Below are 14,861 nucleotides of genomic sequence, written 5' to 3' on the forward strand. Positions count from 1 at the left end.
TCTTGTCAATTAGTAACTTCTTGATGATCTTATTATCAACTGGCAACTTCTAGATGATCCTATTATCAACTGGCAACTTCTAGATGATCCTATTATCAACTAGCAACTTCTAGATAATCATCTTATCAACTGACGATTTCTGAATCCTCTCCGAACACGGTCAATGATAGTGCAATATAGATCAAGTATAATCGTAACATCTGGCACCATCTTAAATTGTGACATTAGCACTATTGATGATCATGACACCACTATTAACCTATAGCTAGGGAGGAGGCGCAATGGTTAAGCGGTAAAGTGCTTGGCTTCCGAACCGGGGGTCTGGGTTCGAATCCTAGTGAAGACTGGAATTTTTAATTTTGGGATCTGTGGGCGCCTCTGAGTCCACCCAGCTCTAAATGGGTACCTGACATCTGACATTAGTTGGGGAAAAGTAAAGGCGGTTGGTCGTTATGCTGACCACATGACACCCTGGTTAACCGTAGGCCACAGAAACAGACGACCTTTACATCATCTGCCCTATAGACCACAATGTCTGAAAGGGGAACTTTACTTTTACTTGATAGCTAAGGGTTTGGTTTGTGGGCAGCAGGACATGTCTGCATGCTGACTGGCCATGACTGCCTCACATCTTGGGGACAAATTTCCTCCAAGACCCCTGCAGATTTGCCTGAGGCTTTAAGCCTCAGTTTCCATCTGTCACCATGAGGAGGTGCTGCATAGGACTTGCTGTGGTGAGGCTATGTACTGGCAAGAGAAACTTACAAAATTGCTCCCCTTTTACAGATGCTAGCCAGGGGTGGCAACAAGTTAAGCTACCACACAAAAAATAATAATAGCATCCCAATGCATTCTACTGCATTAGACCAAAATCATAGGCACTGCAACCTATTGTAATAGGCATTATTGGGTTAATAAAACTTAACATATATTTCCTTTTTTTTAAGTTAACACAGAGCCAAAATAAATATAGTTTTGGGGATCGGAAAAGGGGGGCATTTCACCTTTTGGCTTGACACTGATGGTTTGCAGTGTCTAATACCGTACATTCTCAAGGCTATGGCCAAATTTCAATTCACTGTGCCCCCGCTGCGGGGAAGAAGAGGAAACCGTGCCTCATATTCTGTTTGAGGGCCCCAGACTTGCTGATCTGCACCTCAACAGGTCTGAGAAGCTAAAAATTCTCGACCTGTATGGTGACATATACGCACTAAGCAAAGCAGCAGGGCTTTTGCAAGAGAGGATTTAAACCTCTCAAGCCCTCACTCAAATGGAGTTTTATGATGATGATGAATACCATACATTGCTTACCTTATTATAGAAGGATGCCAAAAGAAATGCTGAAATTAACAAAAGGTGCTATATTTTTGATGTGTGTGTGCATTGTAGGATGCTGGAAGAAAAAGTTAGGATTTTGTTCTTAAAATATATGTTGTTTTTGTTTTTAGTTATTTATAGTCTAATAAAATAAATGAATACAGTATAAATTATTTATTAAATAAATGAATTAGGTTATAAATATTTTTTTGTGAAAAATCTTAATTTTTTTTTTTAAATATTGAAAGGCAAAGCCTAGACCATTTGTTATTGTGTGAGTCATTTTAAAAAATAATTTAAAACTATTAATAAAAATAAATTTTATGTTTTTAGTATTGTATTTTAAGATAATAATCTTTGGAAACTTCCTACTTGTATTTTCTTTTTTTCTTCATTGTATGAAATAATCTCTTATTTTTACAAAGCTTATAGCAACTCACTTCGTGTGTCTGGATGGAATCAGTACATGTTATGTCTCCCACTTCCCATTCTCGGATCAAATTGAGACTAAGCACAATAATTTAGACCCCCTCTCTCCCCAATAGCATAGCATGCTATAAGCATGAAAGTTGCACAACGCTAAGCAAAAAAATAAATAAAAAATATTTCAAATTACACAAATTTATTATTATTATTCTAGATCTATTAAAAATTAATTACATGATTGATTAAAATGATTAAAAGTATTTTTTATTTTACTTTTTAGGTCTTAGGGACAGACTTTCAGATGTAAGCATAGATCAAAGTGAACATATTCAAAATTTCACACCTATTTCTCATCCTCCAGCATTGATGACACCACAAGCATTTTCTTCTTCAAGGTTGGTTGTTTAGCTGTCTAGTGGTTCATTCTCTTTACCAAACATCATTCTCAGTTAGCTATCAGCATTGTATTTTACTCAATATGTGGTCTGTCATTTTTCACTATATTTTCTAGTACTTCACTATCTCTTGCTAATAATACTACAGATCAATATAATAACATTAACTCATAAACCTTTTAGTGAAGTGGAGTATAGAAAAAAAAATGTTTTCAAGATCTTCAGTACGATAGGCAATATAGTTAAGTTTAATTTTTTCAGTAGCTATCAGTTAATAATAGTGACATGTCACCAGAATTATGAGAAATCTAACCAATTACAGGGTTCGTAGCGCTCCTAAAATTTTCTTAAAAAATGAAGTCTCCTATGATCCTAAAATTCTACTAAAAATTGCCAGGATTCTCCTAAAATTTTACCCAATATTTTTAAAAAATATAATTTTGCTTATTTCTTGCTAAAAATGTTTGTATGGGGGAACAACAGCGTAACAGGCATTCTGATCGCATGGCAGACCTGCCTACCAAAAAAAGTCCAAAAGCGTAACGCTGATGGTCAAAATGCGTATTTTGGCACCAGAATGCGTAACACTTACGCGATCCACTATTTTGTCATATATATAATATTAGATCTAGATGTCATGATTAGATCTACAATCTAAATCTAGATCAGTACGACAATAGAGATGATATCTAGACTAGATCTGGATCTATGTCTATATAATGAATATAATCTACTCTAAATCTGGGCTGTGTTACCGATGCCGTGGATCCGCTACAAGCGTAGGTCTGCTCCAAACTTTCGTAGGCCTACCTTCATCCTTGATCTATTCTATACTAAGACTAAGAATGTCTTGTCTAGATCTGGACTAGATAGTAGTAGATGTTATCGATCTAGATCTAGATCTAGTCAATCTAAATCATACTACAACTAACACTAAATTGGAACTAGATTGTAGAGTAAAGTAGAGAATCATGACATAACGTAATGACTAGCTAGATCTAGATCTATTCCTGTATAACAAGTTATCTAGATTCTAGCTCTAAAATCCAGATCTAGACTAGATATCTACAATGTCACTCAATGTGTTTTGAATCGATAGCACTTCGATATTTATTTTCTATACAAATGAATACGGGAATCAGGGATTCAACATATTTAATTTCTACTAATGAACTTACAAAAAAAAAAAAAGTCACGTTGGTTTATCAGCTAACTGACGGTACCAACCTTGGTACCAACCCGCCAGTCCCTCACTCTTCATTTCTATACTAAATCTAATTGCTTTTAAGAACCAATCAACGTATAAATCTGGACACAATGTGTTCCCCCACCTTTTCTGTCCCCCCCCCCCCCCCCCCCCCCAACAGGACGGCTTAGCGTGACCTCCGTGACCGCTCGTAAGCTAGTCAAGAGGGGGAGGGGAAAGGATACGAAATGCGTAACGCGACGGGTTAAATGCGTATTTGCGTACTGACTGTCATTTTTCGGAGATTTTGCGAATACGCATTTTGCGTAACGGTAGGCAGGTCTGTCGCATGGTGTTATGGGCTGGCTGTGTTAATGAGCTGACTAGTGACACGTTTACACCTCCTTTCACCCACTTGTGAAGCACGACCTGGTGATTGAAGATGGCCTTTCATCTGGCTTTATTTGTCTGAAGGCAGTTTCCTTCCATTGTTACAACTGAAAAAATGACATGCTAGATCTAGTCTTTAGTCACTATTGTCTGTAATTAGAGCAATTACCAGCCTAATGTGTAGGCATCCACTTGTGAAGCACAACCTCGTGATTGAAGATGGCCTTGGCTCAAGCAAGCATTTCACCTTGCTTTATTTGTCTGAAGGCAGTTTCCTTCACCTCACCTAAAATCTTCTTGTAAGAGTGACTTCACTTGGAAATTGGGTAAATCATATAGCTAGAAATAGGATCTAGAATTAGATCTAGTGAAAATAATTTGCACGTAACCTGTTAACTCAGTTAATTTTAGTCAATTTAATGATCTCGATACATCTAATGTCTAGATTATTCTAGAAATATGCTAGATTCTAGATTTACGCTAAATCACTAGAATCTGATGAAGAAAACTCGCACGCAGCTGTGAAAAGCCAGCACATTTTAGTGACTTAAATCTTGACTCTAGATTTATTATAGATTCAGTGAAGATAATTCTCAAACAGCAGTGAAAAGTCTGAGAATTTTAGTGCCTAAGATCTAGAGTCTAGATTTACGGTAGATCCAGTGAAGGTAAAATAGGCCTACTGTAGATTTAACAAAAATATTTTGCACACAGTCCAGAAAAGTTATTTCGGTCGTAAAAGCCAGGGAAATTAAGCCATTTTCTGACGCGTGAAAAAAAAAATCACTTCAGATATCCAATTCCTTAATGTAAGTACTAGCTCCATGGGTTTCTAATAGTTTCAAATTCAGGTAAATTTCTTTTCTTTTTTTTAATTTTGGTTTTATGTGGCCCGCGACACGAGTGTCAGAAATTAAAATGGCCTGCAGGTCGAATTAGGTTGGGCATCACTGATCTAGAATAGATCTTTAGCATCTAGTAGCCTAGATTTCGATGGCTGCTTGCCAACTTTTGAAAAGTTCAGAAAAGTATCAGAGTATCTTGATTCCCGGCTGTTATGCGCTATTAATTTATACTCTGTTGATACGATGGCCCCTAAATTTTTCTAAATTGAACCCTGCCTGCCGACTTCCATGAGTTCAAATGGGATTAGATTTAGACATCTAGATCTATAAGAATTATAAGATCTAGATCTAGTAGACCTACCGGCCATCTATATAGAGATTTTATAGATGTATGCCTACTTTACATGACTATAGTGAGTTACTGAGTATAAGTCTGATAGAATATAGATCTAATAATAATATATTGGATCTAGAGTCACTAGAGATGTAGATCAAAGTTATTATATTTAAGTAGATCTAGAATCTAGATTATCTAGATATATAGTGAGAAATTTATATATTAAAGTTTTTTTCTATATCTAACTATTAACTAATCATTACTAATGTTTTAAAAGCCCAGTGTGGTAGAGATCCACTTCAGGAAATTTGATAAATTTTGCAGATGCTTTATATCTGGGTCCAGGCAGTCTGAGCATTCTATAATAGATAACTGCTTTACTTGTATTGTAACAACTTCTCTCTCAAACAACTATAAAGAGTTAATGTATTCGAAAATCAAAACATGCTTGAGTTTTGGAAATCCTTCAAAAGTATGAAGTACACTTCTGTTTGTTTCACTGATTATTAAAGTTTGTACAGGAGAAACTGTTTATTCAACTTTGCACATTTAAGTCCACCAAAAATGCTTTGAAAAGGAATTGAAAGAAAGCTGCTTAATCTCTGCTGTGTTCTTAATAAGCAAGACAAGCAAAACAACCAGATGAGAAGCAATGCTTAGAGGAAGAGAATGTTAAGCAATAAAACTGCATATTGAGGCTACCTAAATCCTTATGTGACTCTTTTTCATGCTGATATAAGTTGTTTACAAGAAGTCAAAAAAATTTTAATGTCTGTTCCCATCACTGTTGAGACCTGATCTCTATAACTGACTCCTAAATTCCGTCTTAGTCATCTTTGTTGAGCCACACTTAGTCTTTTTCAATTTCGGCAGATGACTATTCACTGCACTTTATTAATGGAGCCCAGTCAAAACTCTCTGTAAGGAGATTTTAAACCATATGGAGGGGGTTTTAAACCTTTTTAAGAAACCCTTTGGAGATTGGGGGTTTTATCTCAAAGTTAAGTGGTGAGAAATAAGAGAAAACAATTATACCTTCTTGTATTTTCTATTCTATCCATATATAGGAAAGGCCCATCAGCGAAATGGCATATAAAGCGAACACCTCCCGGTAATTTTTATCCATTCTTATTTATTTCAAAAGTAATTGCAGAACTAATAAAATGATATTACAAAGACTCCATTTCTCTACATTTCCCACATATTCACTTTCGTTTTCCCTCATACAATAAAGCATAGCTGAAAGTCAAAGTTGACATGTATGGAAATTTCATTCTCAAAATGTTTCCGGATAAACGAGAATAGGTCCGAACTTAAGGCGATTTTAAAGCACCAATGGACATCGTCCGAAAAAGATTTGCATATTGTACTTCTAAATAGATGAGGAAATAGTTAGCTATAATAGCTAAGGATATTTATTCCGTTGAAAAAAATATATTATGGGGTGTTCGCTCAAAATGACCTTTTTAACTGAAAACCTATTCAGCGAAAGCCCCTATAATAAGCTTAAAAAGCCATTTAATGATAAATTAATGACTGATTTAATCTATTTTTCTTTTTGTCTTATCTATTGTTATTGTTTGTAAACTGAAATATTAAAATAATAGGCCTATTTTTAACCTTAACCCAATGTCTTCGATTTTGAAGATTAAAGATGAGTGCATTACGTGTTTCACATGACTACGCCCAGTTACGACCAGCATATTTTTCCCGCATTTTCTTTCCGTCTAAAATGTTTGACTCGCAGCTCTCCAACAGTCTCTCAGATGTCATATGCTGGCAGTTACTTTCCTCTGTGCCAGTGAGGATGAAATGACGCTTCAATTGATCTTAACAGCACTTAGGCCTATACGGCTTATACGGAGGGGGGGGGGGGTACCTCTGTTTTGCCTTCCTCCTTTTTTAAACTGGCTGGTTAACCTCTTGTTACTAATTAATGATATTAATATGTGTATAAATTTTTAAAAGATCAGAATTCATTTTCACAGGGTTCCCCCACCATTCTGAGATACCCAAGCTGTTTTAGATCTGCCTCCCATACATCATCAATCCATCGCATTCGGGATCTGCCTTTGGGGCAGTCAGCGCGCGCGTGTTTGTGTGTGTGTGTGTGTGGGGATCGAGTTGATGGTGATTAAGTGCACTGAACATGTGTTCTTAAAAAAAATAGTCGCAGTAACGAGAGTTTATGAAATGGATAGTAAAACGACGTGGACTAGCCTATAGGGAGGAGGCGAGATAGAATTTTGTAGTTTCTTTCTTTTAAAAAAAAATATTTGATCGCAAATTTCATAGGCTATATAGACATCAGTTCCAAGCAGAGAATGGAGATGTGGAGCACAAGAAAAGTGAAAAAAAATTTAGGCCTAATGCCACAATGAGGACAATAGTTATAATGCTTCATGGAAGAAGTCAAATGATAGAACTAAATGAAGCATAATTTCCTATATTTTAACATCCTATTTTGCTATTTTTTACGGCCTTTCGCTCATTATGACTCCCGCGAAAATTGCGTTCGCTGATTAGGTCCAACCCCTACCGTAAGTCGACTTGACTTATAAATTTAATAGCTGATTTGGAAAAAAAGAGTCAAATTTAGTTTTATCGCCCAATAGCTGAGGAATCCGCAGATGTTTTCATTTTTTTTTATAAGTTTAACCATTGCGGAGTTATAAATTCTAAACTAAAAACTGGCACAGAAGCGATCGCCATTGGTCCTTTCCCATAGATGACATTTAGTAATCTCTAATAAAAATTTAAGTTTTGAAAATATAAGAAATATTAGGGCTATTTCTTAATGATCCAAATCAGATCTATTAAATGATTCAACACCATATCTATTTTCATTCTACAAGGGTGGTTGCTAGAAAAACAGCAACTTTGTCAAACAGATATTTATTTTTATAAAGATTAACTTAAAAATTATTTTTTTTTAAAGGAATTTGTTATATTAAATTTATAGATGCTCAAAATGTTATCCGTGCACTTCAGAGCAGCATCTTAACATAAAAGCTTGTGTAGTAATTTGTATCATTCCAAGCACTTCCCAACCTTGTTTTCAAATCATCAATAAAGTCTGTCACATCAACACTTGTGAAGCCTGTATATTATAGCTAACAGTCATTTTTGCTTAACTTCGTTTTCATCTGTTGGTCATCATCACACATATACTTTGATCATTTATTTAGATGCCTGGCTAAAGTTTTGATATAAATGACTTATTCAAACAGAGGAAATTCTTTAGTTGAAGGAAGTTCACAGCTATGTTTATCTAGCACCAGTAGTTTTACTAATGTAACTGCAATGAATGAAGAAATAGAGGCTCATTCCAACCATGGTTCTTTGGATCAGTCTCTTATGTTAGTTTCAAGCACAACTCAGGTAAATATTTATTATACATGTTTGTCTATTTTTTTAAGTTAACTTTTTGTGTCTATCTTGTTTAAATTGTTTTTGTTGTTTTGGGGAGAGGGGCCACTACGATTTAAGTGACAAAAAGTAACCAGGGAGACTTTGAGACATTTTAAGATATCTGTATTCTGTTTGGGGTTTGGTGTTTCTGTAGCTAGTGGTTTTTCTACAGGGTAGGGTAGCTAGCCCTATGCCCAACCCTCCTCATTTCTCAGCCAGGCTTGGGACCATCCTATGGCGGAGTATTCTGTATGTTAACTAAACTAAATGATTTACATAAAATTTATTTCATTAAAATATGTACATGTATAATAGATATGTAAGTCTACATTTGAATGAGAACAATTTTAATAGTATTTTGAGAAAATCTGAGAACAAAATCTTAAGACATCATTGAAATTTAAAATGATGACAGTAAAGGGGGTTCCTGTGTATGCATGCATGAGACAGGAAACATTTTTATATCAAGATTGTGTAACTTAGTGTGTTAAAATCTTGGTTCTGAGATACAGTTGCCAAAAACAACATTAAAAATTAGCTCTGCATATATTCTCTATTCACTTACTGGACTTGTGGCTCGTATAGTATGAGTGCTCTGATGATGTGCACAAGAAAGGTTCTTTGCTTTACCATGATGGCAGGTCTAGTCCTTATTGTTCAACTGGATTATTTCCTGGGTAACCTTTTGGTTGCCTTATACTGGTTGTTTATCCAAAGTATCCCAACCCTACCTTTTTTTTGATCATTGAATGGGAAGTTATCATTCCTGTTTCTCCCCTTAACTAAGGACTATGACAAACTCATTTGATTTCTATTACTGACATGTAGCACTAGGCTACAGTAGATAATGAAAGAAGAAGGTGAATGAAGTATGGTAAGACACCTTCTTCTCAATAAATTTTTACCTGCTAAAGCTTTTAACTCCATTTATGTTTTCTATCACTGCCATCTCAATTCTAGTAGTCTTCTCTGATGTATTTAACCATATAAGAGTAGTGATTAGTGCAATTTTAAGTTTACTGGAAAGCTTTTTTTTTTTTTTTTTTTTACTATTCCCATTTCTTTTTTTTTTTTTACTTTGATAAAATTACATATCCCTTAAACAACTGTATGGTATGGATGTAAATATTTTATTTTGACAGAGTCCTCAAAACAGACCAACACCTAAAGGAAATCTAGAAGCACCTATTCTTCCATCATCATCTGTGGAGGGAACTGAATTAAACTCACCAATTAACAGCAGAATTAAATCCAGTCAACCTTTAAATACTTCACGATCTAATGAGGACATCCTAGAGGATTTATTCTCTTCCACTCAATCACTTAACAAATCCTTAGATAAAGCTTCAAGCACTGGATCATTTCCTGTTGGAAGATTAATGGTATATTATATTAATAACATTAAAACATTTTAACTATATTTGACAAAATTTCAACGAAATGTAAAAAAACATTCATTGAAAAAAAAAAAAATCAATTAGATCTATTTGTATACAAATTAAAAAAAAATTTTGATATTTGTTTCACTTTATTTTTATAAATATTCATGTAAATAATAAATTTACTTTAAAAAAAAATGTTATAAATGAACAGAAAATATGTTATGATTGGCTAAATAAAAATTTTGCAAATTGTTAGGTCAAAGACAATAGTCTTGAAGATCAAAAATTCACTCAATAGTCTAGTCTACAACTTTAAATTTAATTTACTTTATATATATTTTCTTCCCATTGTTTAAAAAGAATTTTGAAATAGGAAAGAAAATATATATGTAGTAGTTTCAATTATAAGCATTATTAACTCTTAAAAACTCTTAGGACGTAATCATCTTCTTTTTTGTAACGTCTGTATTATATAAGATAAACCGTAATTTTTTTCTCATTCTACCGGAATTTTTTTTTTTTCCCACAATTTTTATCACATATGCCTATTTATAAACGTCATACTGTTTTTTCTGTTTGTTAAAACATAGACATGTTATATAAAATTTTGTTGGAAATTGAATGTACTACAATATAATTTATCTTTTAGTGTTATAGATAGTCACTGGGAAAAAAAAATTAGGTAATTTCAGAGATGAAAATTTTTTTTTTTTTAATTTTAATATGTAAAAATTGACTTACCCAAGTAATAAAGAATATTGCAACAGTCCTTATTCATTATTATAGTATGAAATATTAAAACTCTATTCCAATAATCTACTGAAAAAACATAACACTGTCAAACTTGATCAATATTTACACTTTTAGTGATCCTTTTAATCACAGTCTCATTCCAAAACAAAATTATGAAAATAACAAAAAATGAAACTTGAAGATATATATATATAATATACATTTTGTACACAAAATCAAACTATTTACAGGTACTGTGTACACCAGATTAAAAATTAACTTTGGTGTTCCATATCTCAAAACAGTGTTTTGGATGGAGATGAGGATGACCTTCACAGCCTTTGCGAATAAAGTTGCAGCATTTTACTTGTTTAGGCGTGCTGCATACCTTACATCTTCTGTCTTGTTCGGTGTAAGCAATACAGTGTTTGGCTCCTTCTAGACGTTCAATTGGATTAGACAATCGAGGACATCCAGGTTTTGTGAAAATTGTTCTGGTTGGATCAGGCATGATTGCGGAGGCTTTGCAGCACAGCTCGTCGATGACTCGTTGCTTGTAGCTTTTCAGAGTCATTTCATGTTTCTTCATTGTTGGTGGTCTTGTAAGGCACCAGAGGATATAGGCATTTACTGTGGTTATCTCTAAAGACCAGTAAAAAATCTTTTTCCACCATTTTTTTGTTCTACGAGTGTGGATGCCATAGTAGCCAATCATCTGATCAGCACGATCCTAGCCATTCATGCTGTAGTTAAAAGCATGGATGGCTCCTGGTTTTACTTTGCCCCTTTGCACTGTGACATCCTCTTTTACTTTGCCCCTTTGCACTGTGACATCCTCTGCTGTAGCACTTGTTGAAGCAAGGATGACTGGCTTTTTTTGCTTTTTTGTCCTTCCAGGTTAAACACAAGATTTTATCCTGGAGCATCCAGTATTTGCTTTGCATGTGTTTGAGCACTATAGTTTTCAGAGCTTTGGGGAAGCCAACACGGTTGTTTTGTACTGTCCCTGTATAGTACTGTCCTTGATCCAGAAGATGGTCAATCAAACCCCTTGTTGTGTACCATCTATCTGCATAAATATGGTAACCTTTACCCAAATGTTTCAAGAGGGTGTCAAATATTTTGATTGCCATTCCACCATTCGGATCAGCTTCGGGATCGTATGATGTATTTGCTCCATAGTATATAAGGAGGTTCAATACATAGCCAGTACCACTGTCAACTAGACCAAAACTTTTAATATGGTACTTGTATGGTTTAGCAGCATTGAACATTTTGTACCTCCACCTTCCTTTCCATTCAATAATCATCTCATCTATGGAGACAGACTGATTTGGAGTGAACGCAAACTGAAATCTTTCAGTAAGGCTATTTACAAATGGTACTATTTTGTTTTTGTCTTCAGCACCTGGCTCTCCCACATGAAGCATTGAAGAGTAAATTGTTTCAAATCTCTCCCTTTGAAACATCTTGTGATAAAAGCCTGTGTAGAGGTTGTCAGCGGTTGAGAAGTAGTCTCGAATTGACGGTCCCTAACCCATGTTGATAATGACGGCTAAAAATTTGAGCCATTCGTACTCTGTGAAATTATGCCAATTGTCTCTGTTGAACCTTGATCTGGACAATGCAGGGCTATTTTTTACAATCATTTGTTCAGCATAATTGTTGACAGATCAAATAAAATCATCAGTAATATCAGATGTCATCAGAGAACCAAAAAAATGAAGTGGGGTAGAATTTTCATCTAGGCCAGTAGCAGGATTTATTCATGGCTGACGACCATCTTTAGGCAAAAACCTAAAATTATTATGAGTAGATGGTGCTGGATGCAGATCTACTTCTTCCCATTCAGTTTGTTCTACATGTAGTACATCAGCTGTAGCAATGCGAGGTTGCTTACTAGATCTACTAGGGCCTGGCTGGAGCGACGTCCCCTTTCGTTTACTACTATAACTAGATCTAGGCCTAGGGATATCTAATTCACTATCAGACTCGCTTGAAGGCTGAAAATCGCTTTCAGAGCTTCCAGGATAACTTTCTAAGTCACTCAAGTCACTATCATCCATATCTAAGAAGATGTTTAGTGCCTGATCAGCAGTAAAACGGCGAGCTGGCCTAGAGCCAGACGAAGAAGAACAAGAAGGCTTGTCAGCCATGATGTAAAGAAACGAAAAATTCACAAGTCACTTACGATAAAAAATATTTAAAACAAAAACAGCGTAGATCCACTAAGTATCAGAAGAAAAAAACTTTCAAAATGGCCGCCCTAGCATTTCCTTAGACCATTTAAGGGATTAAAAACGTGGATTAGAAAAGAAAAAGAAGTAAACAGGGAAATAGTGATCGGACGCTGTCAGCGTCATTACGTTAGCACGGCCGGGAGACTGGTCGATGTCAGCGTCATTACGGTCTTGAAGAGTTAAATTTAAAATTGCAGGGTAATTTTACTTGTGCTTTTGTTCTCAAAGAAGCTGAAATAGGAAAAATTCAGTGATGCATTTTTACCTTATAACTGAAACATATTTTTTTATACACACCGATGCATAGAGAAAAGATTTGTTAATGTATATACCTGGAAGAAGAAAATATATATGTATTAATTTCAATAATAAGCATTATTAAATTGAAAATTGCAAGATTTATTTTCTCGTCCTTTTTTTTTCAAAGAAACTGAAATAGGGAAAATTCATTGATGCATTTTTACCTTATAATCAAAACATTTATTTTATGCACTAACTTATGGAGAATATGTCTATATAATTAATATTGCAGGAGGAAACACAACAGGAAGAAGGATATGATGAAGATGACAAAGAAGTAGCTACAGCACTAGGACTTAAAGAAGTTGAGAAGGATGGTCTTACTGAGAGACCATCAGATGAATATGAGGATAAAAATGAAGTGATTTGGCCAGATCCCCCAGATGTTTCAAAGGAAACAAAGCTTTTGGTGAATCAACATAGGTACTTTTAAATGTTTTTTCTTTTTCTGTTCATATTTTTAAGGCAGTAGTATCATTTGTTTCTACAGTATATCTTGTGGCTAGTCTTGTAATCTATTTTGTCAACATGCATGAGTCATATTTGTTTTTTTTTTAATTCACCATACACAAAGTTTTGAAAAATGGTTTCAACCAATTTATTTAAAACTTCATTAGCTGTTTTCTCTAATTGTATGCTTGAATATGTATATTTTTTTCCAGATTTATAAACAAAATGTTATTTTATTTTTTTATTAACTAATACCACAATCACACAGATTTATGTAATAAAAAAAATGTGTTCCAGTATTTGTGAAGATTTTAAAGAGCCTGAATTTTCTGATGAAAATGATGAGGCTGAAGTTGAGGAAATTATTCAAAGTCATGTTGAGGATAATGAGACTCGTTCTGTTGACAATGATTTTTCAAGCAGAACAAAAAGGTAATGAGTAAACTATATAATAATAAAGTCATAAAGTAGATTAAAGCAATTTGTCAGTAAAATATCCCATCCCTTTTCACATTTTATTTTTCAAAATTTAAAATGATCGGTTTTAAACTTGCTTTATAATGTAATATGATTAGTTTCAATGATGAAATCATTATCATTTTTCTTTGCTCTTTACAAAATGGCACTAAACTAAAATAATAAAAATGAACCGACCCGCAGGGTAGCATACGCCTCCCCCCCCCCTTTTTTTTTTCTTCTGAGCCTTGCTCTCTGTTACAGCAAAATTTACGTGGGGTAACTCTAGTCCGACTTGCATAAATAAAAGAGTTATCTTTCCATGACATTTTCATCATGGTGTCCCACATGATTGGGCCACGAAGAGAATTATATACAAGGTGCATCAAAAAAATGAATACACACTTTGAACTATCATAGACAATTTATTTCCCGTTCTACAATGCTAAATTTCAGCACTTGGAACGCTTAATGTCTAATTGGAAAAATAAATGTGATTAATATGAGTAATGTTCAAACTGGTGGCCTTCAGCGTCAATACATTGCTGAGTACGAGTCAACACTAATTCCGTACATCGTACCAAAGTGTCCACTGAGATTTCTGCGCACACTGCCTGACTCTCATTCCACAGTGTGTCCAGGTTACGTGGTTTACGTTTGTACACCTCATCTTTAACTGTTCCCCATAAGAAGAAATCCAGTGCCGTGATATCTGGAGAGCGTGCAGGAAACTCGATTGGTTCCCTGCGTCCTATCCACTGGCCTTGCACATTGTGATCCAGGTATGCTTGTATTTCCCTATGATAGTGCGGCGGGGCTCCATCTTGTTGGAAATAAAACTCATCATTACCGTATAATGCATGAATGGCAGGGAATATGGAGTCAGCAAGCATTGTTAGGTACGTTTCTCCAGTAACAGTACCTTCAAAGCGGAAAGGCCCAGTGAGTCCCATTGCAGACAAACCACACCACACGTTTATGCCAGGCAAATTCA

The 14,861-nt window shown here is 34.8% G+C and overlaps 1 protein-coding gene across 7 annotated transcripts in view; it reads left to right on the forward strand.

Annotated features, from left to right (window-relative positions):
- The window catches only part of LOC106070295 (enhancer of mRNA-decapping protein 4-like), a 65,702-nt gene that overhangs the window by 33,392 nt on the left and 17,449 nt on the right, over positions 1–14,861 (forward strand). For all 7 annotated transcript variants that reach the window (XM_056036706.1, XM_013230165.2, XM_056036710.1 and 4 more), the window contains exons 17-21: positions 2,024–2,138; positions 8,127–8,277; positions 9,450–9,689; positions 13,194–13,384; positions 13,709–13,843. In XM_056036706.1, the coding sequence (XP_055892681.1) occupies positions 2,024–2,138; positions 8,127–8,277; positions 9,450–9,689; positions 13,194–13,384; positions 13,709–13,843 (832 nt within the window). The remainder of the gene's footprint in view (positions 1–2,023; positions 2,139–8,126; positions 8,278–9,449; positions 9,690–13,193; positions 13,385–13,708; positions 13,844–14,861) is intronic.

This window comes from Biomphalaria glabrata, chromosome 7 (genome assembly GCF_947242115.1).
Source record: "Biomphalaria glabrata chromosome 7, xgBioGlab47.1, whole genome shotgun sequence".
In the NCBI taxonomy this organism is placed as follows: Eukaryota; Metazoa; Mollusca; class Gastropoda; family Planorbidae; genus Biomphalaria; species Biomphalaria glabrata.